This window comes from Diaphorina citri, unplaced genomic scaffold, assembly GCF_000475195.1.
Source record: "Diaphorina citri unplaced genomic scaffold, Diaci psyllid genome assembly version 1.1 scaffold464, whole genome shotgun sequence".
Taxonomy (NCBI): Eukaryota; Metazoa; Arthropoda; class Insecta; order Hemiptera; family Psyllidae; genus Diaphorina; species Diaphorina citri.
The window spans coordinates 127,082-153,874 of record NW_007377899.1 but is presented as its reverse complement, the minus strand read 5'-3'; the positions used below and the strand labels follow the sequence as shown (position 1 = coordinate 153,874).

The following is a 26,793-nucleotide window of genomic DNA, read 5'->3' as shown; positions in this document are numbered from 1 at the left end:
TCTTGAATGGTAACGTTGTTCAAAAGCTTAAATTATCGCGGTAAGGTGAGACCTTTGCCCAAATGTTAATTGTGCATCGCGAAATCTGTTACCTCGCTGGTGAGTTATTTAATAATTTTATTTTAAAAATTTCCAATTTCAGCCTGCATGCTTGCATCAAAAAATAAAAAAAAGTAATAAAATTAAAATTTAGAAAAAATAAAGTTAGCAAAATCCGGAATTTAATATTCATCTGTTTGCAGCTTCCCTAATCTGGAGCTCTCAGTTTCATCTCAATATTCCAAGGTAGGACCCTGGTTCAGGGCCTAAATGTAACGTGCTATACATTTGCTTTAACCTGCTTCAATTTTGCATAGTTTATGGCTTTCAATTTCTATTAGTAAAATTAAGCATCTTCTTTCCTAAAATTCAGATTTTCTCGTATTAAACAATAAAATTAAGTGAAAATAATTATCTCGAAAGATTAAAATTCCCCTGGATGGAAATATTGATAACACGTACGCAAAGCGAGTATAGCTAACCTGGTAATTTTATTTTTAAAAACAAAAAACCCAATTTTAAAATGCGGGTAGATTTTGGTATATTTTTTGTGGAGTACATTTTTTTTTATTCATCTTTATGTCTGGGTAAATGTACCCTTATCCGATTGAAATTCAGTTTTTTCAAACAATTATTTCTCATCTGGTCCATTCATGATAGTGGAATATGGGAATATAACAGGGAACAAGGTTAAATTTCATTTCCCCTGATTAATATTATATCGTCTAATTGAAACTTACGAGTAATTATTTCGTACGGGGTGTGAAAGTTCATTCCATACAATTTTAGTCTCTAATGAAATTAGTTTCAAACTTTCGTGTGATGAAAATACGAAATTATTTTCGTATTGAACTTTATTGGAAATACATATTGGAATACGATCAAAGGGCGAGGTTAATGCCTAAGGGATTTTCCACCGTCTTTCATTGACAAGGGCTTTGCAATCATATTTCCTAGGCAATTTTTATAGGTAACTTTTATTTGCCTGCTTGTAGGTATACCACCTATGTATATTTTACATTTGGGATATGAAAATGGGCATCCTATTGTCAGACATTTACCGTATGATACCTACTTTTATCCTACTAATAATTACCTAATTCGATCAAAAGTTTTGGTTCTAATTATTATTTTTACTTAGCATAACACCAAACTTGTTTTAGCTGCACCTACTTTCTAGCTCGATCTTCATCCCCCTACCGCCTACCAATTCGTTTAAATATAAACTAGCTCCCTAATCGTCAGGCCAAGTGCCCGGGAATTAGCTGGTAACACTCAATGCACCTTTTCCTGCCCGGTCGATGTTCATTAACATTGGTTTTCCATTTAGAACAGGCACATGAATGAGTCATTGTCATCCTTCTTCTTCGTCGTCGTCCTTTTCCTCCTCTTTCTTCTTCTTCCTCTCTTCTTTCTTCGTCCTCCTTCTCTCTCGTCTTCTTCTTCTTCTCCTCCTCCTTCTCCTCCTCCTCCTTCTCTTTCTCCCTTCTTTCCTCTTCTTCTTGGTAAGAAGAGACACTTGTATGTCAATTTAGGTTGACCTTTATGGCATGGTCAAATACAAATACATTTGGACGAACATACCTACCTATATCAAGATTTAGAACCAAGAACAGGATCCTAATTATGGACCAACTACCAATATTCTTCTTCTTATGGTACCTGTGTACCTAAATTCTATTTACATAGTAAATTTACTAGTACCCAAGTTACCATTAGTAAACCTAACCCTCCCTCGCTGGGAGGTATTTACTATTTATTTTGCAGTTCAGCAAAACAAGTAGTAGGGGGAAAAAATATAAAATTCAGCGACTATTAAAAATCAAAGTTTAGTCACGTAGATTTCAATGGTTAAAATTAGCTACCGTTAATACCTTGAATGCCAACGATATTTCAGCGGTGAATATGAAGGCAACTGCTGAGTAAAAAGGTGAAAATACCGGATCAAAAAATCAAAATTTAGGACACAGGTCCAAATTAGCTGCCGTTAAAGTTTAGGGCAGACAGGAAGTTGAAAATTAACTGCCTAGTAATTATTAGTAAAAAGTTAAAGTTTATAGGCAACTTGGGACTGAGAGCATGAGAGCTTCGATCGAAATTCTAAAAAAACTGGTCCATATAACATCCAACCATTAATCATCCAATATTCTCTTAACTTCCAGCCAGGCTTTACCTAATTAACCAAATTCCAGGCAATCACACTGCGAAAAACGCTCAAAGTTCTAGAAAAATTTTCTATAATTAGGCATTACATTTTATCCCGGAATATTATAAACCGCATTTTGAACTTCCTTTCATAAACATTCACTGAAATGGCGGAGGCGTTTTCCCCGTAGGTGGTTAAATTTTCGCCAGACTTCAATGAACATACGAGTATTCCCTTTTATTAGGAACTCTTTTCGGTGAAATGTTAAAAATAGCAGCTAGGGTCTTTGTGAAGTTGAACATTTATGTTGAACAAGTCGGCGTGGTGTGTATCTAAACGGGTGACTATGTCAACAAGTCATATGCTTCTTGCTAAAATAAAATAACCTCTTTATGATAAATCTAGCTTGCTGGAGAAACGGTCTCATGTTTTCATTTTTCTTCACGATCTTGTTTGATTACTATTTTGAATATGATGTCAATATACCATAAATAGACATCGTTTTCTTTTCCTCCTCCACTATTTCACAAACACTTCTATTATTTCAGGCGACAGCAATGATCATTGAGACCAAAATCATTCCACATCCACCACAATGACGCAACTAGACAACAAGCCACTGGATAATGGAAACAAACTAAGGAGAGTAATACAAAAGTTTCTCAACACCTCAGCTATCAACAACCTTCCACCGACCACTACAGCAACCACCACAGTATTTACACACTTTGTAGCCAGCAGTGTTGACACTCAGACAACATGGGGAAGCAACTACACCACAGTGCTGTTCAATGTGACCACACCATCGCCGGAATTCTTCTCAAATCTGACTACTATGGTCACTCCTACCTCGCCTTACTTCCTCGACAAGGAGCCTCGGTTCACAACAACTCAAGTCATCATCATCGCCACATTCGCTGCTTTCCTCAGCATAGTCACAGTCCTTGGAAATATTCTCGTCATGGTCTCATTCAAGATTGACAAAACTCTCCAAACGATAAGCAATTACTTCCTGTTCAGTTTGGCAGTCGCCGACTTTGCAATCACACTAGAATCCTTTTTTGACACCCAAAAATTTGTTAGCGCACACAGTATCTAGTCTGATTTAGCAGTAGGTAAAAATAGATAAATATTAATTTATGAAAAGTGGATAAAATTTATTAAATAAAAATGAGTTTCACTTTTTTTTTATTGAGAGAAACTGAACAAAGTTTCAGAAGATATGTACGTAAAAGGTGCTCAAAACTACAAAATTTTACTTCTACTTTTGTTGTTTTTGTTTCAAAATTTAAGTCTAAGAGACGGGTTTTATAATGTTGTTTTACATTATTTTACAAATGTATACTAATGTTATGATTTGTTGGTAAAAGAAAAGTTAAGAGTACCTACCTAGGCGTGGGTACGAGCTAGTACGTATGTAGATCTATGATTAAATGATACAAGAAATCATTTGAAATTACCTACGAAGGAGCATTTCACCAAATTAATAAGAAAACAATTGACATTTTTTTTATATTTATGCAAGAAATATAAATCCTAAAAAGTAGGTATGGAGAAAAAACCCAAGTTAAATCCAGTATTACTAATGAGATTCCCAAATTCAATTTTTGCCCAATTTCGAGTAGGTATTTCTTTTTTGACACAACTTGATGATTACCTTATTTATTAGTTGACACTTCTTTGTTTCTAACTGCCCCTAAGTAGACGTAGCTATAGATGATTTCTATCACAATAGAACAACTCCTATGAAAAAAATATTTCTGATACCTCAGCATAGTCACAGTCCTTGGAAATATTCTCGTCATGGTCTCATTCAAGATTGACAAAACTCTCCAAACGATAAGCAATTACTTCTTGTTCAGTTTGGCAGTCGCCGACTTTGCAATAGGGGCAATATCCATGCCACTATTCACGGTGTACACAATCCTGGGATACTGGCCTCTGGGACCTATGGTTTGTGATACTTGGTTAGCGTTAGATTATTTAGCCTCCAATGCTTCCGTTCTCAATCTTCTCATCATCAGCTTTGATCGATACTTCTCGGTGACAAGACCTCTGACGTACCGAGCGAAGCGGACCACCAAGAGAGCAGCCTGTATGATAGGTAAGAAATTTAAGTCCATACTCTTGAAAGTTTTATTAAATAAGATCTGGTCAGTAAGCTGCTAGCTCAAATTTTCACATTTATTTTGCACATTGCATAACTAAAACAGTTACCAGGCGGCCATACAAAAATTAATACAAAATAAAGGACATTTATTTTATTATATTGCGGGCTTGAAGGGTCTCTGGAGGCCCTCTTTAGGGCTCTAAATTTGACTGGACCACTGGTATGTCAGTAATAAAACACTCCCGTTATTGTTTCAGTTACTGCCTGGGGTGTGTCAATGATTCTCTGGCCGCCTTGGATTTTCGCCTGGCCTTACATAGAAGGAGAGCGTCGGGTGCCATACTACGAGTGCTACATCCAGTTTATAGAAACCAATCACTACATCACGTTTCTGACGGCGATAGCAGCCTTCTACATCCCGGTCAGCGTTATGATCTTCCTGTATTTGAGGATTTACAAGGAGACTGAGAAGAGGAAGAAGGAGTTCTCCAACTTGCAGGCAGCCGGAAAGAAGGATAGCAGTAAAAGATCCACGTCCAGGTAAAAAAAAAAAATATTCAGAGACCACGACAGTCAAAAAGAAAGATCTTTCTATCTATCCTTTTTATTGTGTTTAACCTAACACTAAAGTACTGGTCACTGCTCATTTGTGACAGCTCCTTTGTGCAGCAATTTTCCATTGACGTGACTTCTGAACAAGTACTAAGTAATAATAATAAAAACGGCAGTGAAACACTCATCTTAAAAAAAAATATATGTATAATATAATAAAATAAAATAATTCCTGTGATACGATTTACTACTGCTGTAGGGTTAAAGTTTTTCATGTACGAGATTATTTTCAAAATGCCTGATTTTCTTTTGTACAATATTGTCAGAAAACATCAGCAAAATATCTCGATTTGAAAATGTTGAAAAAAAATCTTGTCTCTTTTAGGTAGAAACATTTTGTTATGCGGGTTCAGAAAAAATACAAGGCATTCCCAGGGGTAAGGGTGACTGTTTACTGGTGAGTATCCCTGTATCCCCCATCCTTTTTTGCTTCAAATTTTTCGTTCTATCTCATTTTCAGTGATGAACAAACTGCAGTGACCTTAGATCCAGATAGTTGGAGAAAAGGAGACGATGACTCAGAACTGGGAGGTCCAGATAACAGAAAACCCGTGAGTATGGTTGATGGTTGATATTATTCAACGGTAGAGTGTAATAATTATTCCTAGCTTATCCTGTTCAAAAAGGACAAAGGATAAAATAACAAAAATGATAAACAATAAAAGGAAAGAATCAGAGCGAAAACAATACTTTCCTAAATGTACTATAAAGTCTATAAATTGACAAGGAGTGGGAAAGTTGTCACATCCACTATTAAAATCTGGGAAAGTCGATACATCCACCAACTAATCTTATTCTGGCAGAATAAACAGGGTATATTCTATTCTATCCTAATTCCTTATTTGTATTTCCAGAAGCCAAGACCATTCAGTAGGAAGTTTATCCAGGAATGGTGCATAGCCTGGTGGCACTCTGGTCGGGAAGAGGATCCTGATTGCGACCTGGACGATACACCAAGTGATATAGGTGGCTACGCCACCCCAGTGTCCGTAGAGACCCCAGTCACTTCCTGCGTCTCCAGATGTACCTCACTAAACGTCATTAAGGACTCAACCAAACAGCAAACCCCACCAACACGGATACACCATGTACATTATGACTCTCAATATTCTCCGGACAGTTTGAGCCACATCAAGTTAGTCTGGCCGATAATGGTGTAACTATGATGAGCGATTAATAAAATCAAATTTGCGTACGGTAGATGGCTGTAGCGTACGGAAATTTGACAAAGGTATGAAAGAAAGACCATTTTTTCAATAGGAAATAGTTTAGTCTAGTTAACATAAAGGGACATCGTGGTTTAAGCTGACAGTCAAAATAAGGCACTACTTATAGGAAATGGCCTTTCTTTCATAGAACTCCTCAAATAATTATGGAGTGACCGAAGTTACATCGTTGCGTTGTAGCTGCTGGAGTAAAGGGACTTTTCAGTCCTATGCGAGCAGTATAAATAAGCACTATTATTATTAAACCTGAGAGCAAAAAGCTCTATGTTCTTTGTACTCTCAGCTCCACTCTATTTCTGGCATTCGAAAGATCATTCCCCCGTATTCGGGCAACTGGATTGATTTTATTCCTCGAATCCGAAAATACGTTTTCTTTTCTTTGAATACCTACGAAAGAAATATTGCGAGGATTTCAGCGTAAAAAATTACAGTAACAAAGACCACTAAGAAAATACTCCAAAGTGTCAATAAACATTCGGGTGTGTTGGAATGCGGATAATAAAATTCAGCGAATAACAGCGTTATTACGAGTGCATTTCCCTGAAGTTCAGATTTTCTCTTGTCAAAGTAACCCCAAAAAAAAAAAAAAAAAAAAAAAACCTAGGTATATAGGTACAATAATAGAATACCTACTTACCCCAGGTCTACACAATAGTACCCAAATTCTAATAAAAAACACTCAGATCTGACTAAATATGAAGGATGATTACCTAGTGAACCTAGTCAGTAAAAATCCACGGTCGTACTTGCTTAACCTCAGAGTCCTATAGGGAATTCAACAGACTATTCCAAGTTGGAAAACTCAAAGACTTGAATTTTAGGATATCAACACACCTGTTATAAGTGAACACAAAATAGCGATCGTTCAGAAATTAAGGCTTGAAGATTTCACTTGAATTTTAATAAAGGATTTAAAAACTAATGAAAATATAAGACTTGGGTACATGGACTTGAATTTTAGGATATCAACACACCTGTTTTAAGTGAACACAAAATAGCGATCGTTCAGAAATTAAGGCTTGAAGATTTCACTTGACTTTTAATAAAGGATTTAAAAACTAATGAAAATACAAGACTTGGGTACATGCTTACATGATAATAAAATGGGGAACGGGGAGGGAGGGGGGGAGGGGGAGGAGGAGGAGGAGGAGGAGGAGGTAATTAGTAACGTATTCTTTAAGAAAATAAAACAAAAGAATAAACGAGAACTAAGATGACAGAGTGAAGAGAGCAATGTTGCAACACTTAACGAGGAACGACGAGGATTTAATTAAAATGTTGACATTCAACGAGCAAGGAGTACTCTTGTGCATTGTTAAAACTTAATTCTTCAGTCTTCACCCAGTATGATGTGAGATAAAGAAGAACAAGAGAGTAGGCTCCGTTATTTACCCATTTGTGAGTTGTAGCCAAAATATGATACCAAGTTTACCTACATTTTACGAGATTTAACTTTTTTTCGGGGTCGAAAATGCAAAAATGTCGACCTGAGATATCTAAAATTAGTAAAAAACCAAACAAATCTAAATTATGGCTGTTTCTTGTTTTTGCACACTGAATATGACTTCAATGTTTCAGGTTTACACAATATTGATTCGACTGCCATTAGAAACAGATGGATCAGGCGACCAGCCAAGCATCAAAATGATACCTGACGAAAACCTGCCAAGATTGGGGAAGCACCCAGACTTTCCTGCTCAGAACGCTGCTGCCCTCAACCGAAGACCTAGCCATATATCTGATATCAGAATACCTCTCAATGCCAAAATGATGAACAAGAACGCCAAACTTCTAGGTAAGCAAGTAGCACTGGGGAAGAAAAAGAAGAAAAGTCAAGAGAAAAAGGCTGAAAGAAAAGCAGCAAAAACACTGTCAGCAATTTTGTTAACTTTTATAATAACGTGGCTTCCATACAGTATTTTAGTTCTTCTTAAGCCAATCACCAAGCAGCAAAAACACTGTCAGCAATTTTGTTAACTTTTATAATAACGTGGCTTCCATACAGTATTTTAGTTCTTCTTAAGCCAATCACTACTTGCTCTGAATGCATTCCGAATGGGCTGTGGGATTTCTTCTACTATCTGTGTTACATCAATAGTACCATCAACCCCGTCTGTTATGCTTTGTGTAATGATGCGTTCAGGGCCACTTACATTCGCATTTTGACTTGTAAGTGGAACAAGAATAATAGGGCATTAATGAATAGAGCGATGCACTTCAACTGAAAACGGTAGGCACTTGAATAGGTACTTTGGTCGAAAAGTAGATATTTACGTGATAAATATAAATTCGATTGCCGTTAATTTACTTATACTACTAGCTTTTTACAGATTGAAATTCGTTCCGTGTTGTTGAGTCCCAGAAATTTCGTAATTAATGTAAACATAATGTTAGGTGCATAATATGTTGGTAATACAAATTTACGAGTACCTAATTAGGTATATGAAAACAATCGAAATTTCATTTCAAAATATGGAGCTATATGGTCCAATGAATATGTAAGAGTATTCAGTATTCATATTCACCTATAAAATTTCTCGTCTATTATAGCCTAATTTTGCACTCATTTATATACCGCTTCGGTTTCCCCACAATCCACTGTAAATTTCCTCTCCTGTAAAATTCAAAAGACCTATTATTATTATTTTTGAATTTATATTTATTACGAATTACGGGTATAAACTATTTTCACTGAAGTTTTGAGCTCTCATGGTTCTCGATTTTCCCTAACAAGACAAGCCCGAGTAATAATTTTGACAATCTCAAACTCAATAAGTAATACTTCCTAACCATTGGGTCTTTCAATATTCACCGGACAGTTTGAGCCACATCAAGTTAGTCTGGCCGATAATGGTGTAACTATGATGAGCGATTAATAAAATCAAATTTGCGTACGGTAGATGGCTGTAGCGTACGGAAATTTGACAAAGGTATGAAAGAAAGGCCATTTTTTCAATAGGAAATAGTTTAGTCTAGTTAACATAAAGGGATATCTTGGTTTAAGCTGACAGTCAAAATAAGGCACTACTTATAGGAAATGGCCTTTCTTTCATAGAACTCCTCAAATAATTATGGAGTGACCGAAGTTACATCGTTGCGTTGTAGAAAACGAATTACTTGATATGTCCCAAACAGTCGGTTGCATTTCCTCGGATTTGTTGTACCAGCTCAATGTGAAACGCTGAAATGAGTTTGCCAAACGTTTTATTTTTATACATTTTGTTATTGGTCCTAAGTTTTTCTTTTTAGGAATAGCAGTCCGTAGGTAGCAGAAACTCAATATGACTGAACAAGAGGAAAATAATCCCACTCAACAGAGGCTCTGCTTCCTGTTGTTTGGAGTTTTTATTTATTATTTAATATGATTTATTATTCCTTTTAAAAAATGTTGTTTTAAAAATTAATCTTAAGTTTCGTATTAAAAAAAAACCGTGTACAGTTTTGCAAGAATTTTAGTAAACATTTTGAAATATTATTGTTATTACCTCTTTATTTCACGTATAGGTACATTTGTAAAGTATACTAGGTTCACAACTATGTAGAAAAAAAGACAGTTATTTCGGTAGGAACTATATGTTTAGGGTGCGTCTATGTTGTTGATTCGCAAGTCCACTGTTGAAGTGTGCGTAGCAAAAATTGTTTTGGGTTTGAAATTTGGGGAATTTGGACACAAGGTTTGTGATATCTCCCTAGCAATGTCTAATTCTTGACATTCACAATATTACTTTATTACAACATTACTGTCCACAGTGGAAATGAAGGTTAATGGGCATCTAGTCGCAGGACGACTTTCGCCGAAAGTGACGAAAATAAAGTCGCGCTCAACCTTCATTTCTACCACAAAGTAATGTTAGTGAAATAAATGTTCTATGTGAATTGACAGAAAAGACAAAAAAAGCAAATGGATTAACAAGAATAGTAATCATACAAATTATTTCTATATTTTAAAACAAAACGTTTGAAATATCTGATTATAATAATAAAATTAAATCTTTCTTATGATTATGATTTAACCTCCTCAGTCTCTAAAGAGAAAAAGTCTGACATTTTCAAATATGACTTTATCAACTATTCCATTGAACACGGAAAGACTTAAAAACTAAAGAAAATTAAATAAATATGATGGGAAAATTTTTGCGTTTGAAGATCATAAGAGCGATTGAAATTTTATCATGTACCTGAGCTAATAAAAGTAATTCTTAATTACGTTGTAAAAAGATAAAAGTATATACTTATTAAATATAACTGTAAAACATCATCCTTATTAAATTTATTATTTGATAATTCGTATATTTTTAAATATAGTAAAACCCACGTACATATTATAATATGTTCTATGACACAGGAATATTTATATTTATTATTTACCTGTAGGTATTCAAATTTTTTCACAGCACAAAAGACTGCTCTTGAACTGTTCAAGATTCGACTAATCTGTGTTATCCCCAGGGGCCCTAAATTGAGACTGAAATCAACTAAACCTCATTTCCGAAATTTGATCAACTCTGGGTTTACTTGTAGGTACCGAACTCTAAACCCAAGTATGAAAATCTTAAATTTAAAGAGATGCAAAGTTGCATAGTATTATTTTCTAAAATCATTGGTATGGTAAGTACCTATTACTCTCAACCGAGGGAAGTTATTAGCTAAATCCCCTTTGGGGATGATTTTTTCCCTTTCAAACAAGAGGTAAAAATGTTTCAGATTTAACAGATTTTTCATGAATTTTTACAGAGGTACAAGATTTTCATTCTGATATCAAAACCAGCATAGATAAATTATTTTTGTCTCTTAAGGAAGAATCAGGACTTACATATTCTGGACAGTTGTGGAAAGCTACTCAGCTGGTATTTCGTTTCCTTCACTCGGCATCTCTTCTTCCTGGCCTTCATTGGACATGAGAGGTTTCCTAGCTTTCGCTGCTTCTACCCGTTCTGCTTCTTGTTTCGCTGAGAGAATTCTTTGGTTCAAGATCTGGAAAGAAAGCAACAAATTTATTTATATTAGATTTTTTAGAATTGGAATTAGAGAACAAACAATCAAAGATATAGGTACATAGCAACAAAATGACAAATTACCTCCCTTTCAAGTATTGATGATCGGAGCAATGCTATACAAGACATCCGCCGATCAGGTCTACCTGATACCTGATGAGCACACCTAATATTAGGTAGACCTGACAGGCGGACCTGATCAGGTGTACCTGTCAGGTCTACCTGATAGTGAGTGGCTGGCCTTAGAAAATTTGCTGTCATTTATCCAGGTTTACTCACCTGCAATCTTCTAGCTTCGGCCTCTGCCAATTTCTCTACAATAGTCTGATGGGTTATAGGTGAAGTAGGTTGCTCCTCCAGCCTTTGCAATCTTTTGGGAGGGTGCTTCTTGACCAAACTATCTGCATCGTCCAGAGAAACTTCAAATGCAACAGCTGAAATAGAATAGTAATAAAATTAAGTCAGGTGGCTCAGGGTTCAAATCTTAGTCTAGGCATGAAGTTTTGTGCTCGCCTTTGCAATCTTTTGGGAGGGTGCTTCTTGACCAAACTATCTGCATCGTCCAGAGAAACTTCAAATGCAACAGCTGAAATAGAATAACATTGAGTCAGAAGACTCAGGGTTCAAATCTTAGCCTAGGCATGAAGTTTTGTGCTTAACTATTCGAGAGTTCGACCTCAATAACGATCACAAAGCTTCCTGCTGAGATAACTTACTAACTCGAAAGGTTACTCTCTTTGTTACTTTATTTTTAAAAGATTTAGCAATCTCTGTGGTGTATTGGTTAGCACGATGGACTTCAGCTCAGGAGGTTGGTGGTTTCAGAATAAAAAGTAACTATCGTGGTGTAATTATTAATCCTAGCGGGTTCGATTCCCGCCCCGGGCGGATTTTATCTTGAACGCATGGTGTTCGTTCTCGGAACGGCTGGCTTTCTCCTATCCTGTCTTTCTTCTCTCTTCGATTATGGGACGATAAGACCTTAGCAGATACAGTCCCCTTTATCAAACCTCTTAAAAAAGAAAAAAAAATCAAACTTACGTGACTGTGGAATCGGTGGCATTTTACCATTTGCTTTGAAATGATCTGGAGCGGGAGTCACCGCTGTTGATCCTCCACAGCCCATTCCGAGGTCTCTGGGAAAAAAAAATGGGGTTAGGTAGCATACAGAAAAGGATAATCACAGAAAAAAGAGCAACTTTTAAACATCCCTTTACTGAAAGTCCAAGGTCCAAATTAACGTAATGAAAATATATAATAGTAAGTAGAAATAACATCCTTTGGTACCGTACGCAAATTTGATTTTATTAATCGCTCATCATAGTTACACCATTATCGGCCAGACTAACTTGATGTGGCTCAAACTGTCCGGTGAATATTGAAAGACCCAATGGTTAGGAAGTATTATTGAGTTTGAGATTGTCAAAATTATTACTCGGGCTTGTCTTGTTAGGGAAAATCGAGAACCATGAGAGCTCAAAACTTCAGTGAAAAGAAATGAAGCTGGGAATTTCCCTTTACTTTGTAAAAAGTTGAAACAGTTTGAGATGTCGGATATCCCATTTTGTATTATGTTGTGGTTAGATGTACATTTTTTGTGTTCAGTACAGACACGGAAGTTAAGCACAGTCGGGCTTGACTGATATTTGGACATGTAGCCGTCTGGGCACGGGAATTTCTTTACACTTCTTTTTTCAACCGTTATTTCTCTAATCTTCTGAAACATAAATATATACTACCTACGTCAAAAGGTATCAATGACCCTAATTTCTTACAAATAGGTCTTGTACTTGAATGTTGATGGACTATCAGACTACTACAAAAACTTGCTTTGTAAAATACCTATTGTGAATTAAGAATATATTTACATCTGTTGGGATTGAGGGTAGTGCATGCGTAAAAAGCAACGTCTACGTTATTGCCGATTGGCGATCGACAACACCAGAAAAACGTCCACTATACTCATTCCACCAAAATCCTGTCAAATACCTACTTTATAATATGGATTCTAGGCAATGTCGATCGACGGTCGACTCTAGTGTAGACGCACTTAATATGTGAAAGTCACTACTCTTCTCAAGATTTTATCACAGTTATAAAATAGTAATGCTATCATCATTAGGCTCACAACCAAAATATTGGCTCGACACCCAACGATTGTATATTTACTTCTAGGAAGATAGGTAATTCAAAGGTTCTCTGGGAAGATATTTTCCCACGAGAGGTTCGCCACCTTTTGAAATTGCCAAGGGAAGAAAACGAAGTTGAAAGGGTGTAGGAAGTTATAGATTTTCTTACTATGCAATAGAATAATGAAACAGGATTTGATAAAAGAGAACATTAATTTCATGTACACAATAAAATATAATTAACTTAAGAGTGTAAATAATTGATAATGGAATCACTTGAAATCTTTTGGACGTAAGTTATGAGGTCGGACTGAAAAGTCCCTTTACTCCAGCAGTAGGCTACTACTATTATTGTGGTCAAATTCTCAAATTATATTGAGGATAAAATTCCATACCTCAGCTGGGATTGAACCCACGCCCTCCTGTTTACCAGGCGAGCGCCTTGACCACTACACCACCGAGGTAGACCTGACAGGTACACCTGATCAGGTCCGCCTGTCAGGTCTACCTCATAATAGGTGTGCTCATCAGGTATCAGGTAGACCTGATAGTCTTGTATAGTTATTGCTCCGATCATCAACACTTGAAAGGGAGGTAATTTGTCATTTTGTTGGTATGTACCTATATCTTTGATTGTTTGTTCTCTAATTCCAATTCTAAAAAATCTAATATAAATAAATTTGTTGCTTTCTTTCCAGATCTTGAACCAAAGAATTCTCTCAGCGAAACAAGAAGCAGAACGGGTAGAAGCAGCGAAAGCTAGGAAACCTCTCATGTCCAATGAAGGCCAGGAAGAAGAGATGCCGAGTGAAGGAAACGAAATACCAGCTGAGTAGCTTTCCACAACTGTCCAGAATATGTAAGTCCTGATTCTTCCTTAAGAGACAAAAATAATTTATCTATGCTGGTTTTGATATCAGAATGAAAATCTTGTACCTCTGTAAAAATTCATGAAAAATCTGTTAAATCTGAAACATTTTTACCTCTTGTTTGAAAGGGAAAAAATCATCCCCAAAGGGGATTTAGCTAATAACTTCCCTCGGTTGAGAGTAATAGGTACTTACCATACCAATGATTTTAGAAAATAATACTATGCAACTTTGCATCTCTTTAAATTTAAGATTTTCATACTTGGGTTTAGAGTTCGGTACCTACAAGTAAACCCAGAGTTGATCAAATTTCGGAAATGAGGTTTAGTTGATTTCAGTCTCAATTTAGGGCCCCTGGGGATAACACAGATTAGTCGAATCTTGAACAGTTCAAGAGCAGTCTTTTGTGCTGTGAAAAAATTTGAATACCTACAGGTAAATAATAAATATAAATATTCCTGTGTCATAGAACATATTATAATATGTACGTGGGTTTTACTATATTTAAAAATATACGAATTATCAAATAATAAATTTAATAAGGATGATGTTTTACAGTTATATTTAATAAGTATATACTTTTATCTTTTTACAACGTAATTAAGAATTACTTTTATTAGCTCAGGTACATGATAAAATTTCAATCGCTCTTATGATCTTCAAACGCAAAAATTTTCCCATCATATTTATTTAATTTTCTTTAGTTTTTAAGTCTTTCCGTGTTCAATGGAATAGTTGATAAAGTCATATTTGAAAATGTCAGACTTTTTCTCTTTAGAGACTGAGGAGGTTAAATCATAATCATAAGAAAGATTTAATTTTATTATTATAATCAGATATTTCAAACGTTTTGTTTTAAAATATATATTTTCAAATAGATTTGAGATCGAGAATTTGGGAATTTATCGTACAACTAAACACAATATGGGGTAAATAATATTAGGAAGGTACCTTCAAATTTAAATCTAACAGATTTTGAGATTTAGTTCACAAAATAAATATTAATAAGGTAGGTAACCATTATATTTTTTAAGCAAACGCAATAAACGAATCAATGGTATTCGAAGAAAAAGAACCTCTAAAAAATAGGAAGTTAAAAAAATAGGAAATGAATAAATTTTATTAATAGGAAGTACTTACGTGATCAGACAAAATGTCTAGCTACTTTTTTTCCGAATTGATAACTTTGAAAAGAAGTTTATCTGTAACGGACTTCAGAGGTGAGAAATTCCACGCATGTTATGTTAACGTCAGGGGTAGATGAACTGCACGTGCTAGCCCTACAAGATAGTCAACCTAATGGAGGTGGAAATAGTAATAGGGGATAATGGAGAAAAGTGAATCAATGATATTCGAAGAATAAGAACTGCTTGACAAAAGGTCCAACAGGAGAGTGCAGTTTTTTTTCTTTTTTTTTGTGGCCAATAACAGCCCAAAAATCACTCTTTAGTTTTTCTTTTCTATGAATAGGTACCTACCAAGTTTCCAAAATTTAAATATAGGTCAGTAGGACCGATTTAAAAATATTGTCAGTGACCTCTACCAGTATGTTTGAAACCGTAGGATTGAAGAGGTAACTCGCTAGATAGCCAGAGATACCCACTGGTTCTTTCTGCTATGACTTGTCTTGGATTTGAACCACCAACTTCCGGATCCGAAGTCCACCAAGCTAATCTACTGAAATTGGTTAGTATTATGAAAGTAAACATTTACGCACCTCGAAAAAGTACTATCGAATGGCATCATACCCTTACAAAAAATATCATTATCACAGGCTATTCATGGTTTTGTTATTTATTCCACATACAAATGCCTCGTCTATTCAATAACCTTCGGAAGGTAGGTGGGTACACAAAGTTATTAATTTCATGCCTTTCATTGAAAAGCCATTGTACCTGAAAACTACTGTCAAAATGCTTCACTGACAGATATCAAAGTTTGGAAAAAGAAAGCAAGAGGATTTCCCAATGTTGAATAAAGATTTTTATCGCGCCTACTTAACTTTGAACTTAAGACAACATCTCAATATTACATTGGGTTTGTTTGAATAAGACGCTATTATATCTGATCAAATGAAGTGTAAAAGAAATGAATAAAGGAAATAAAAAAAAGTTGATACCAACTCCTGTGAATGGTCAAGTGCCCCGAGTCAAATCCCACCCAAGCCGCATATTTTCTGAGCCAAAATTTTTGTTTCCAGATAAGCAAGGATGTAAAGGACTGTGCCCTGAATTAATACGAAAGTAGTTCTATAATTTGTTTTACTGTGACTTGGAATATGCCTGGGTAATTTAAAAACGATGAGGATTTTACTAGGGGATGGGCATGTTACGACACAGACCACACGAATCAATTGTTTGACTACGAAATAAAAAAGGCGATACAAATCAAGTTTCATGTTTTGTTTATTAGAGCAAGGTACCATGCCAGTCATTTGGATTCAATTAATGGAAAAAAATGTATTTAAAAAAATAATTCTATTTTTTTTTTTTATAATTACAATATTAAACCAAAATACATACGAAGCATTAAAATGGTTGAACAACGTAAACAAATAAATAACTAGATTAAAATTTAAATTCGAAAATAAATCAAACAATAATCTATTTCAGTTCTAAAATCACTGAATATAAAAATAGAGTAAAGTTGAGTTTTCTCAGCTGCAATATTATAATAATTTATGTTAATATAGGTAATAGGTGCCCAAAATATTGGGTAGTAAAAAGTCCGGAATTATACAATAGCGACTTTTTGCAAACAAAATCAGCGTTCTGTTAAAGAGTTAAGTTACGGGACGCTGATTTTGGTTGCAAAAACTAGCCTAGACTCCAGAAGAATGTAATCAGGAGGCAAGATATAAGTTCATATCCCAGTACAGGCAAAAAAATTATCCTAGCCCTTGGGTCTACAGGCTAATGTTGAAATGAATTTTCGCCCTTGTTCAGTCAGACTGAACAAGGGCGAAAATTCATCAACAATCATTTCTAAATGAGCTTGTAGAACCGAGAGAAAGTTAGTTAAGATTTGACCATAATTACATCGATCTAAAAAATTGTAGGAACATTCTAAATTGAAGCTCAGAAAACAATCCATTTAAATAATTTAATTTACCAGTCTATAATTTGAACAAATTGATACGAAAAATATACAGGGATTTACAGGGTACGGAATAAATTTTGTGTTTCCACTTGACTTTTGGTCAACCAGAAAAGAGTGTTAAGTAATTCATAATAGAACAGCGATAGCGGAGTTAATAGTTATCGCTTGATTACTCACACGTAAAGGTCGTAAAGTGACATCTACGAACTCCATAAAAAGTTTTAGTGCAGTTAGAAAGAATAAAAATATCTAGAGTAATCTAGAGCATTAGTTTAAGATTTGCAATGGCATTTACAAGTTCAAGACGCTTATTATGATGCAAAAATTACTGCAATGAAAAATATTGTTTTTGTAATGAAGCCATAATATGAAAAAATTGTGGGCAAGATGGGACTTTTATTTCATATTTGAGAATACCTCTATAAGGTAAAAAATAAGTTAAAATCAATAAATATTAATAATACCTGAAAAATATTAGTGAGAAAGGGCGTAAAATAATGATGGATTCCAAATAGTTATGAAAAATTATGTAATGTCCCTATTCCAAATAGGGATTATTCTAGTGTTCCTATTTCAAATCAGTAGTGCCTCCTCTATATTATTTAGCCTAGTAACATGTAACATACTTCCTAGCTTGGCTAAACTAGATCTGTTTTCTCTGATGTGGATTAAAGTTAAAGTTATCTAATGCTCAGTCCTGATGTTAGTAAAAACTAACGAATTAATGAAATGGGGAAATATTAACTACTCGCACTTCGTTTCCTAAAATCAACAGAAATGAGACACGTAAAACGTTCATTTGTTGATTTCGGCAAACAAAATCACAATAATAAAGGTGGCCCAGAAGTAAGGACCTTATGTGAATCCTGAATAACTTAGAAACGAAAAGATAGAAATTAATAAAATGAGTTTCAAATGAGAGTATATTTCTTGGAGATTTTGAAATAATTTTATTTGTTTTTAGGGTCATGTTCAAAAGTTACTTAGGATTTACACAGGGTCATTACTTTTGGGCAAGCCTGTATAATAAAGATACCCTATGTAATAAAATTATAGATACAAAAATCAAACATTTGACATTCCATAACAACGTCAAGGAAAACAAGGAACAAAACAGGGGGAGCAACAAACATGAAAAGTCTATGATAAACCATGATTTAAATAAAATTTATTCAAAAACAACAAAATAAACTAACAATTAAAACTAGAAAATCACACTGATTCACAGTTCCTTGCAAGGTACACAAAGTAGTCCTAAGATCATTCTGTCGTAAGATCAACCTCCCTTGGTGATGTAGTGGTCACAACGTGCACCTGGTAATCAGGAAGTCGTGGGTTCGATTCCGGCTAAGGTATGGAAATTTGTTTTCATTATTATTTGAGAATTTGACGCAATAATAACTGTAACCTACTGCTGGGATAAAGAGACTCTTTGGTCTTATTCAGGGAGTATAAAAAAGCACCATTGCATACAGTGTGTACCTAGCAAGGGACCATAAACCAGTGTATACTAAGCCTGGACGTAATGTTTGGCTCAGGTCACTCTATTTAAATAAGAGCTCAGTTACTACAGATGTTTTACAACAGTTTTAACGAATGAAACTCCCGACAACCCCTAGGTAGGGTGGAGGAGTGGTATGGTTCTAAAAAAAAAAAAAAAGCTATACAGGGTGTCCAAAAGATAACGTGTCAAACTGAAAATGTGTTAACAATCACCCTAACGTTGCAGTAGGAAGAGAAGATAGGAGAAAGCCAGCCGTTCCGAGAACGAACCTTAGGATAAAATCCGCCCCGGTTAGGAATTGAACCCAAGGCCTGGCACTTACAAAGACGCTCTACTCTCCAAGCTAAGATAGATTGTAATTTACTTATTTGCACCAAGTATACATTATAATATTGAAAGGGCCGAGGTTTTTTTCGGCTCTGTGCTTGGAGTTCGGGGTGCACTCAACCTCGTGAGGACAATTGAGTAGCTACTTTAATCGAGCAGCGACCAGTGGCGGCATTACAAGTCGAAGAGTCGAGCGATAATAAATATTATGATGATTGAGTAAATGAAAAACTTGTAATACTGTGATACCCACAAAGTTGTGAAAAAGCTCTCTGCTTTACCACAAAGATTCATGATTTGATTTTTTTTATTTTTATTTTTATTGTTATAAATTTTAAGTAGGTCAGTATTGGGGTTTTTAAATATTTTTAATATTTTCTTGGGGCACAGAATTGAGGGGCACAGATATTTAAAAACTTACTTTTAATTTACACGAAGATATCTCCCACAGTTCAATATGACCGCTGGAACATCCTAGAGCAATCACATTATTCCTACAGTCCAAGCACCATACGACACCTCGAGATTTACTAGTATCCGATCCGATATCGGAATCGGAATGGGGAGTGGAGGTGTTTGGATCTTCCGATGGACCATAGTCGTCCTCGTCATTGTCGGAAGTGTCGTCTACACTGGTAGTTTTGTATGTATCACCTGAGATGTGGGGGAAGAAGAAGACAAACTAAATCATTAAAGTAATGCGAAAGCGGTTCGAAGAGGAAAGATTTGGTACTTGTTCAGAACTCACGGAAAATTGCTCGTAATTGACCAGCCTTCCTTGCTGAGGCCTTGAGCGATCCGAATTTTAGAATCGAGATGAGAGGGGATGGAAATGATTGACTTGGTTAACACGAGGATGTTTTCTAAGCCTACGATTATGATGAAATATGGCAGCACCTAGAAACAATCAAGAAAGAAACATTTATTTATTAAAACAAATGCGGCCAGATAGACTACCAATAAGAAATCTAAAAACATCCGATTCAGCACAAACGCTCGTTAAAACAGTCTGCCAGTACGTACTCTTTTCACGGGACGAATCCTATTTACTAGAAAATAGAACAATAATGTTAGAGATCGTAAGGATTTTTTTCCTTTTATTAAACACATTTTACCAATAAAAATGGAGACCAATTGAAATTTTATAGTATACCTAATCAATAAGGTATAGCAGATACAATAGCATGTATAATGTATAGCTGTATAGCAGTGTATAGCAGATACAAAAAGACATCTTTTCTTTATTCTGCTATCGCCATTCGGCGAAAGCTAAAGCCGCTACAACAACAACAACAACAACAATAAGGACACACATAGCCTTGTTGCTTAGCGTATAAATAAACAAATAAAATAAGAAGGTGAACTTTACCTCTTTTCCTCTACCATTTCTATCAAGTTCCAATTGGAAGCAGTAACAAATACCCATCGTCATGAAGAAAGCTGTCATCACCACTACAACAGCACTCAATGCGATACTGACCTGAAATGAGAAAAATTATCCAAGTGAGTTTTCAGTTTTAATTCTAGGATTTTGCCTTTAGTGTGTTTGTTTACTCCACTTTGCTGCCTGGAAGAGACTGACAAGAAACGATGACCCTATTTAAATAGGAGAAGGCTAGGAAAAAGAAAAGTTTACTCCACAAAAACTTTCAAATGGTTTGTTCGATTTTGATCTTGAGCAAACATTTTGAACGTCTAAAATGATGTTGAGAAGTTTAGTGAAAAAAGGGCGATTTTCTTAAATATTTTCTTTTTAAAAAAAGTCCTTTTTCTTAGATCTCATTTACTGATAACTCTGGCAAATGATTCTAAACTTCCTGCGGGTGACCAATCAGAGGTATGGGAACTGCCTCCAGGACCACCTTAAACATTAAGGACAAAGGATAAGACAACTAAGCTAAAAAAAAGAAGTCTCAGAGGGAACTGTAACTACTAAGGTCTCATCGTCCCGAAAGCGAGGAGACAAAAGGAAGACAGGAGAAAGCCAGCTGTTCCGAGAACGAACTTTATCCGTTCAGGCTAAAATTCGTCCCGGACGGAAATCGAACCCGCGGTCTATAGTCTATATTTTTAATGATTCTAACTTACTTTGGACTTGATCAGTTCCATTTTACCAACGGAGAAGTAAATGTAGAAGAAGATACTCAAGTAGGTGAAAGCCAATGGAACGACAGCATGGTAGTTCAACTCCCCGGGATAGTAGATATGCAGTAGGGTGAGGTTCTTCTGCTCCTGAGGTTCTTGATGCAAGGGGTACAGTTTTGTGAGATGCTCTGTCAAGCCATCGATATAACTGAAAATAAGGGTAAATAATAGTAAAAGCCTTCCTGTAAATAAAAATAATAATAATAAAATCTTACACATTTTTGAGAGTTCATTGCAACGGTCGTTACAGTAATTAGACTTACTCTCTTCTGGGCTTTCAACTTAACCTCTTCTTGACTTTCAACATAGCAACGAGTGTCCATGATAAAGTAAGTGTAATTAATAACAATAATAGAACTGCGCGAATAGGACTAAAGAGTTCTTTATTCCAGCTCCGTGGCCGAGTGGATATCACACTAGGCTTGCACGCAGGAGGTCCGGGTTCGATTCCCGGCGGTGCCGAGGTTTTTTTCGGCTCTGTGCTTGGAGTTCGGGGTGCACTCAGCCTCGTGAGGACAATTGAGTAGCTACTTTAATCGAGTAGCGACCAGTGGCGGCATTACAAGTCGAAGAGACGAGCGATAATAAATATGATTGAGTAAATGAAAGACTTGTAATGCTGTGATACCCACATAGTTGTGAGAAAGCTCTCTGCATTACCACAAAGATACCATGATTTGATTTGATTGAGTTCTTTATTCCAGCTATAATGTGCCACTATGTACGGTAGTCAAATTCTCAAACAATGTTGAGGATAAAATTCTATACCTCTGCTAGGATTGAACCTACGCTCTGCTGATCACCAAGCAAACGTCAAGATCTACAATTTGTTAAAATTTGATTAGACATGATGTAGTTTTGGATTCTTACCCCTTGTCGTATTTAGTCATAAACAGTGTGACACTAAACTGGATTATTCTTTGCTTATTCCTCAAAGAGTACCTTCTGATACCCGTGTCCTTAATGTTGATACCGAATAATATTTCTGACAAAGTTACTTTGGCTTTATTTAAATCCTGCAAAAGAAAAAAACGTTTGAAATGAGTGATACAAATAGGAGGCTTTGGCGTACGAATACTGTAAAAAATGTAGTCAATGATTTTTGTATGTTAGTTAGACTTCTAAAAATAATGTCCTTTCAGTATGAATGAGGCTGCTGGGGCCTACAATCTGATGTAGTGTGTTTGTTGACCTCGGAAAATATTTAGAGAATGCACATGAACACTCTCTGAGTATCCTTAGAAGTTAAAAATCATACTCACATGATGATTGAAAATGGTTGAGATGAGTTGTGAGTCTTTTTGAAACATATTGATATCCTGCTGCCAAAGGTTAGCCGGTGAGAGAACTAGACAGCTGTACTCGGGCAGTACGCCTACCATCTTTTTTGTTCTCTTTTTCAATTGCTCCACATGTAGACAAAGGTCGTTTAGAACCAGGGAACTGAAAAAAAAGGAGAAATACATAATAGGTAGGTACATATAAATATACAACATTACAAAAACACTTAAAAAGAACTGATAATAATGGTAGAGATAACTCTTTGTTGTGGATTTTTACTTTCTATTTCATTAGGTTTTGTTATTTGCTGTGGCATGGTATGATATCATACTACAAAATTACGTGTATGAAGCCTAATAAGTACCTACCTGTTTTTATCTTGATAGTTGCTAATGAGTTCTACCAATTTAAATGACTCAGCCATTGGAGCCCGGATAGCATCAGTCAGTATCAAATCTTTGGTCCAAGGAGATACAGTCCCTCTGAGAATAATCTGATAGAAACAAAGAACGAAATAATTATATTGGTTAAGGAAGAAATAGAGACAACCAAAATAGTTACATTGGATGGCATTTTTTTTGCTAGTAGTTATAACTTGGAGGGTTCATGGGCCGATAGATTAGGAAATAAAGAATCAAACCACTCACCTGTTGAATATAACAGAATGTTGTGTCTGAGGTGAACCATCGGGGAGGTTCTTCATATTCACTACTGTTCAATGGAGTCAAATATGTAGCTTGCATGAAATACTGAGGAATGTTACTTTGGAATTGAACATGAAGGAGTGGGTAGCTGGAATAAAATAAAATGGAAAATTAGAAGGAATAATAATAATAAATATAGTGATAAATACCTACCTAGAGGTTCATGAATATTTAGCCTACAAATTTACTTCAGATTATGGTAATTATGCAGAAGTCACGTCCATGGAAAAGAAGGGTCCTTTTTGTAGTTTTTTTTTTTTTAGTAGGACGTCTAAAGTGACCATACCTGGAGTCCCGTGTTAATCATATTATTCTCCTCGTCGTTCGACGTCCAGCTACTCCGCCACTCTGCATAGTTCTTCGTACAGACACAGCGATAGATAACGTAAACTCCGTATGCCACCACGATCACGCTTATAATGCAGAGAAGAGAGGTGAGGAAGAGCTCCATGGGAGATGAGGGAATAAACGGAGTCGCTAGGCCAGGGGGAGATTCTGATTTCATGTTCAGTTCTGCAACACAGAAGAGAAAAGTATTATTGAGATTAGGGGTTATTTAGGAAAGCTCAAAAGGATCAAAAGTCTCCGCGGGCCGGGTCTCGAGAAATGTACGTATTGTACATTTATCCTTTGATCCTTAACATCTTCTTGCACCGAGGCATCATATAATGCCAGATATTTAGAGCGATGCTGTGTTATCAGGATTAACTGTTTGAGAAGTTATCCTATCATGCACACCGGCGCCATATGATGCCAGTAAAAAAATGTCATCCGAGGGGGTCGAAGTAGGTATTTTTGGAAAGCTCTCGTCAAGCTGATTCCAAAAATGTACAATACATCAAGAAAAAAAAATTGTCTATAAAAAAAATCGTGCAATAAGAGGTGAAGGAAAAAAGTCAACCAAAGTTGCTCAAACTTAAAGGCCCATTCCCACTTGTCTCACCTGAAAAATCCAGCGGATCCAAAGCCGTTGCCAGCGATTGCCACTTAAACTGGAACGCCTTTTCGTGCGGATTTCTCATCACGATTGCTCTCTCCGGGGAAACCACATGGGAGAGATAAATTGGAGGAAGCATTGTGACTGAGAATCTAGACAGGGATATGTTGTAGAGAGCCATCACTGCCAGCCAATGCTGAGGGTGCAGGTGCTTCCATGGCTGGTACGAGTTTAACTTGAGACGAGATAGATCGTCAACTGTTGAGTTGTCCTGTGGGAATATTGAGAAGGGTCGGGGTTTGTAGACTTTTCAATTTAGCTGGGAAAGTATATTCGCCACTGCACCAGATCCGCCTTGCACGCGGGAGACCCGGATTCGATTCCCGGCGGGGTCAAAAGATTTGTATCATGCAAATGCTTCATTCCGTGACTGGCTGTTGCTAGGCCCACTCAGCCTCGTGAGGAAAATGAGTAGCTATGTAATATAAATGCGCATAGCGACTGGTGCCAGCATGGTAGGTAAACATTGGGAGCTGGATTATTGAGATATTTGGAAAATTGGAAAATCCTACAATGCCAGAGCACCAAATTTGTGACACAAAGAAATGGCATTTATTTATTTAAATGAACTATTACTACAATTGCTCCACATGTAGACAAAGGTCGTTTAGAACCAGGGAACTGAAAAAAAAGGAGAAATACATAATAGGTAGGTACATATAAATACACAACATTACAAAAACACTTAAAACGAACTGATAATAATGGTAGAGATAACTCTTTGTTGTGGATTTTTACTTTCTATTTCATTAGGTTTTACGACCGCGATAGGCGCGAGAGAGGCTTGGATTGGATTTTCGAATGGAACGAGTTCTGGTATTGGAACAGTGTGCGTGGAGTGTCCGTGGAGAGGAGAGGATCGAAGGACTGGATGTCCAAGGACAGGACTGTCACGAAGAACACCATTTGAAGGAACAGGTCGCACACGATGGCGATCACGCCGAAGATACAGATTTCCTGGAATTGGGAAACGAAATTGAAATGAGTGTTTCTCCCGCTGTTTTTATATTGTTGCAATAAAACACCTTAAAAAAAAAGAAAAAAAAAGAGAGGCTATACATTGCCAAGCCAAAGCGTGGTATTACTTCAAGACATAATGAAACATCTGCAACATTAAACTCATGTGGTCTGTATGGTAGCATGCCCAATACCCATTCCACGATATGTCCCTCATAGGTTGGGCGACAAGGGACCGAAAACTTCCCATTTAAGTGCTGGTTCAACAGGAGAACATCAGAAAGCAACCCTTTGAAATATTTGCAATGGAACTACAAGCACATACATTTTTACTTTCTATTACTAACGTATAGCGGAGCTATGCTACGAGTATTAATCAGAAAGCATTGCAATCGGTTAATTTTTTTTTCTTTTTTGGATCGGGGATCGAACCCGGGTTTCTGAATGGCAATCAAAAACCACTGGTCTAAAAGTCCCCTCAAAAGACATTTACCCTATGACTTACCTGAATAACTGGGAAAAACGTCAAATACGGTACAGGATAATTTGTACGGTATTTCATACGATCTGTGCGGTATTTCGCATTCTTCGCAAATTTGAGAATAAATTCTTTTTTTTAAGAGGTTTGACAGAGGGAACTGTAACTGCTTAGGTCTTATTGTCCGGAAAGCGAAGTGAGAAGAAGGACATGTTCACTGCTCATTTGTGCCAGTTCCTTTGGTAGCAATATTCCATGGATGTGACTTCTGCACAAGTACCCAGATTATAACTGTTGACATTACATCAAAGTTTTCCTTCTTAATCAATTTTATGAAGGATTTTTGCTGTATGTGAACCCTGAAATGCTTTGTGGCATACCAGCCAGGCCCAAATTTATTGATCATAAAAGTGTAGGTTGAAAAACTATTACGATAAAAATGCATAAGTATTTGTTTTTATTAGAAGTACAAAGTACATGAAACCTACCAACAAAACAGAACAATGAAGAATACAATAGAAAATATACAATATGGGTGACTTGAGCAGAAGAGTCCATGTGCATAGTATATTTGAGCCACTCTGTCAGGAAGGTACTTGGGTACACTGGTCTCGGCCCAGCGAGGGTTTGCCATTGTTCAAATTATGTCCAACAACATTTTGACAGTGTTCAAAGTAACCTGAAAAATACAATATTGAAGAAGAAATATAAATAATCAATTTCTTGATATGCATATAAGAAATGGTTTTTAATATTCAAGTAAGTAAAGGTCTCTTGCTTGTGTAACCTTTGCATCAGAAAAGAGTGGAGGGGGAGTAATCACAACTTTTTGGTACACAATAAGATGGAATTCAACATGGTTATTTCACAGATAGTATGTAAGCTTCAAGATTTATCTAGTAATCAAGCAAAAGATCTCAAATAGATGATAAACATTTAAATCTAAATAAAATCAACAAAAAAACTTTAAAAAAAAAAAAAAAAAAAAAAATGAGAGGCTATACATTGCCAAGCCAAAGCGTGGCATTACTTCAAGACACAATGAAACATCTGCAACATTAAACTCATGTGGTCTGTATCGTAGCATGCCCAATGCCCATTCCACAATATGTCCCTCATAGGTTGGGCGATAAGGGACCGAAAACTTCCCATTGAAGTGCTGGTTCAACAGGAGAA

The 26,793-nt window shown here is 36.1% G+C and overlaps 2 protein-coding genes across 2 annotated transcripts; one reads left to right on the top strand and one right to left on the bottom strand.

Moving 5' to 3' along the window:
* On the top strand, window positions 1–8,810 carry LOC103509084 (muscarinic acetylcholine receptor DM1). The gene is made up of 8 exons (XM_026823512.1): window positions 1–99; window positions 2,734–3,199; window positions 4,030–4,289; window positions 4,553–4,835; window positions 5,368–5,458; window positions 5,762–6,042; window positions 7,708–8,090; window positions 8,180–8,810. The coding sequence occupies exons 2-8, from the start codon at window positions 2,781–2,783 to the stop codon at window positions 8,356–8,358; spliced, it is 1,896 nt and encodes a 631-aa protein (XP_026679313.1). The 5' UTR covers window positions 1–99; window positions 2,734–2,780; the 3' UTR covers window positions 8,359–8,810.
* Window positions 8,811–8,893: 83 nt separating this feature from the next.
* LOC108252385 (sterol regulatory element-binding protein cleavage-activating protein-like) lies at window positions 8,894–26,293 on the bottom strand. Its single transcript, XM_026823511.1, has 12 exons — window positions 26,106–26,293; window positions 23,129–23,273; window positions 22,850–22,974; window positions 22,463–22,643; window positions 22,071–22,216; window positions 21,144–21,348; window positions 20,425–20,535; window positions 19,814–19,952; window positions 19,488–19,709; window positions 12,169–12,261; window positions 11,407–11,561; window positions 8,894–11,107 (listed from the first exon to the last, which is right to left on the bottom strand). Exons 1-12 carry the CDS (start codon window positions 26,249–26,251, stop codon window positions 10,970–10,972), a joined length of 1,806 nt encoding a protein of 601 aa, XP_026679312.1. The 5' UTR covers window positions 26,252–26,293; the 3' UTR covers window positions 8,894–10,969.
* Window positions 26,294–26,793: the final 500 nt, after the last annotated feature.

Excerpts from the sequence above, each read along its gene's own strand:
- LOC108252385 (XM_026823511.1), bottom strand. The coding sequence starts at position 26,251 with ATGGCAAACCCTCGCTGGGCCGAGACCAGTGTACCCAAGTACCTTCCT. Across the intron at positions 22,644-22,849 it reads AACTATCAAGATAAAAACAG|TTCCCTGGTTCTAAACGACC; the intron begins GTAGGTACTTAT and ends CTTTTTTTTCAG. Across the intron at positions 19,710-19,813 it reads GGAAGGCTGGTCAATTACGA|GTGATACATACAAAACTACC; the intron begins GCAATTTTCCGT and ends CCCACATCTCAG.
- LOC103509084 (XM_026823512.1), top strand. The coding sequence starts at position 2,781 with ATGACGCAACTAGACAACAAGCCACTGGATAATGGAAACAAACTAAGG. Across the intron at positions 3,200-4,029 it reads ACGATAAGCAATTACTTCCT|CAATTACTTCTTGTTCAGTT; the intron begins GTTCAGTTTGGC and ends CCAAACGATAAG. Across the intron at positions 5,459-5,761 it reads GTCCAGATAACAGAAAACCC|AAGCCAAGACCATTCAGTAG; the intron begins GTGAGTATGGTT and ends TTGTATTTCCAG.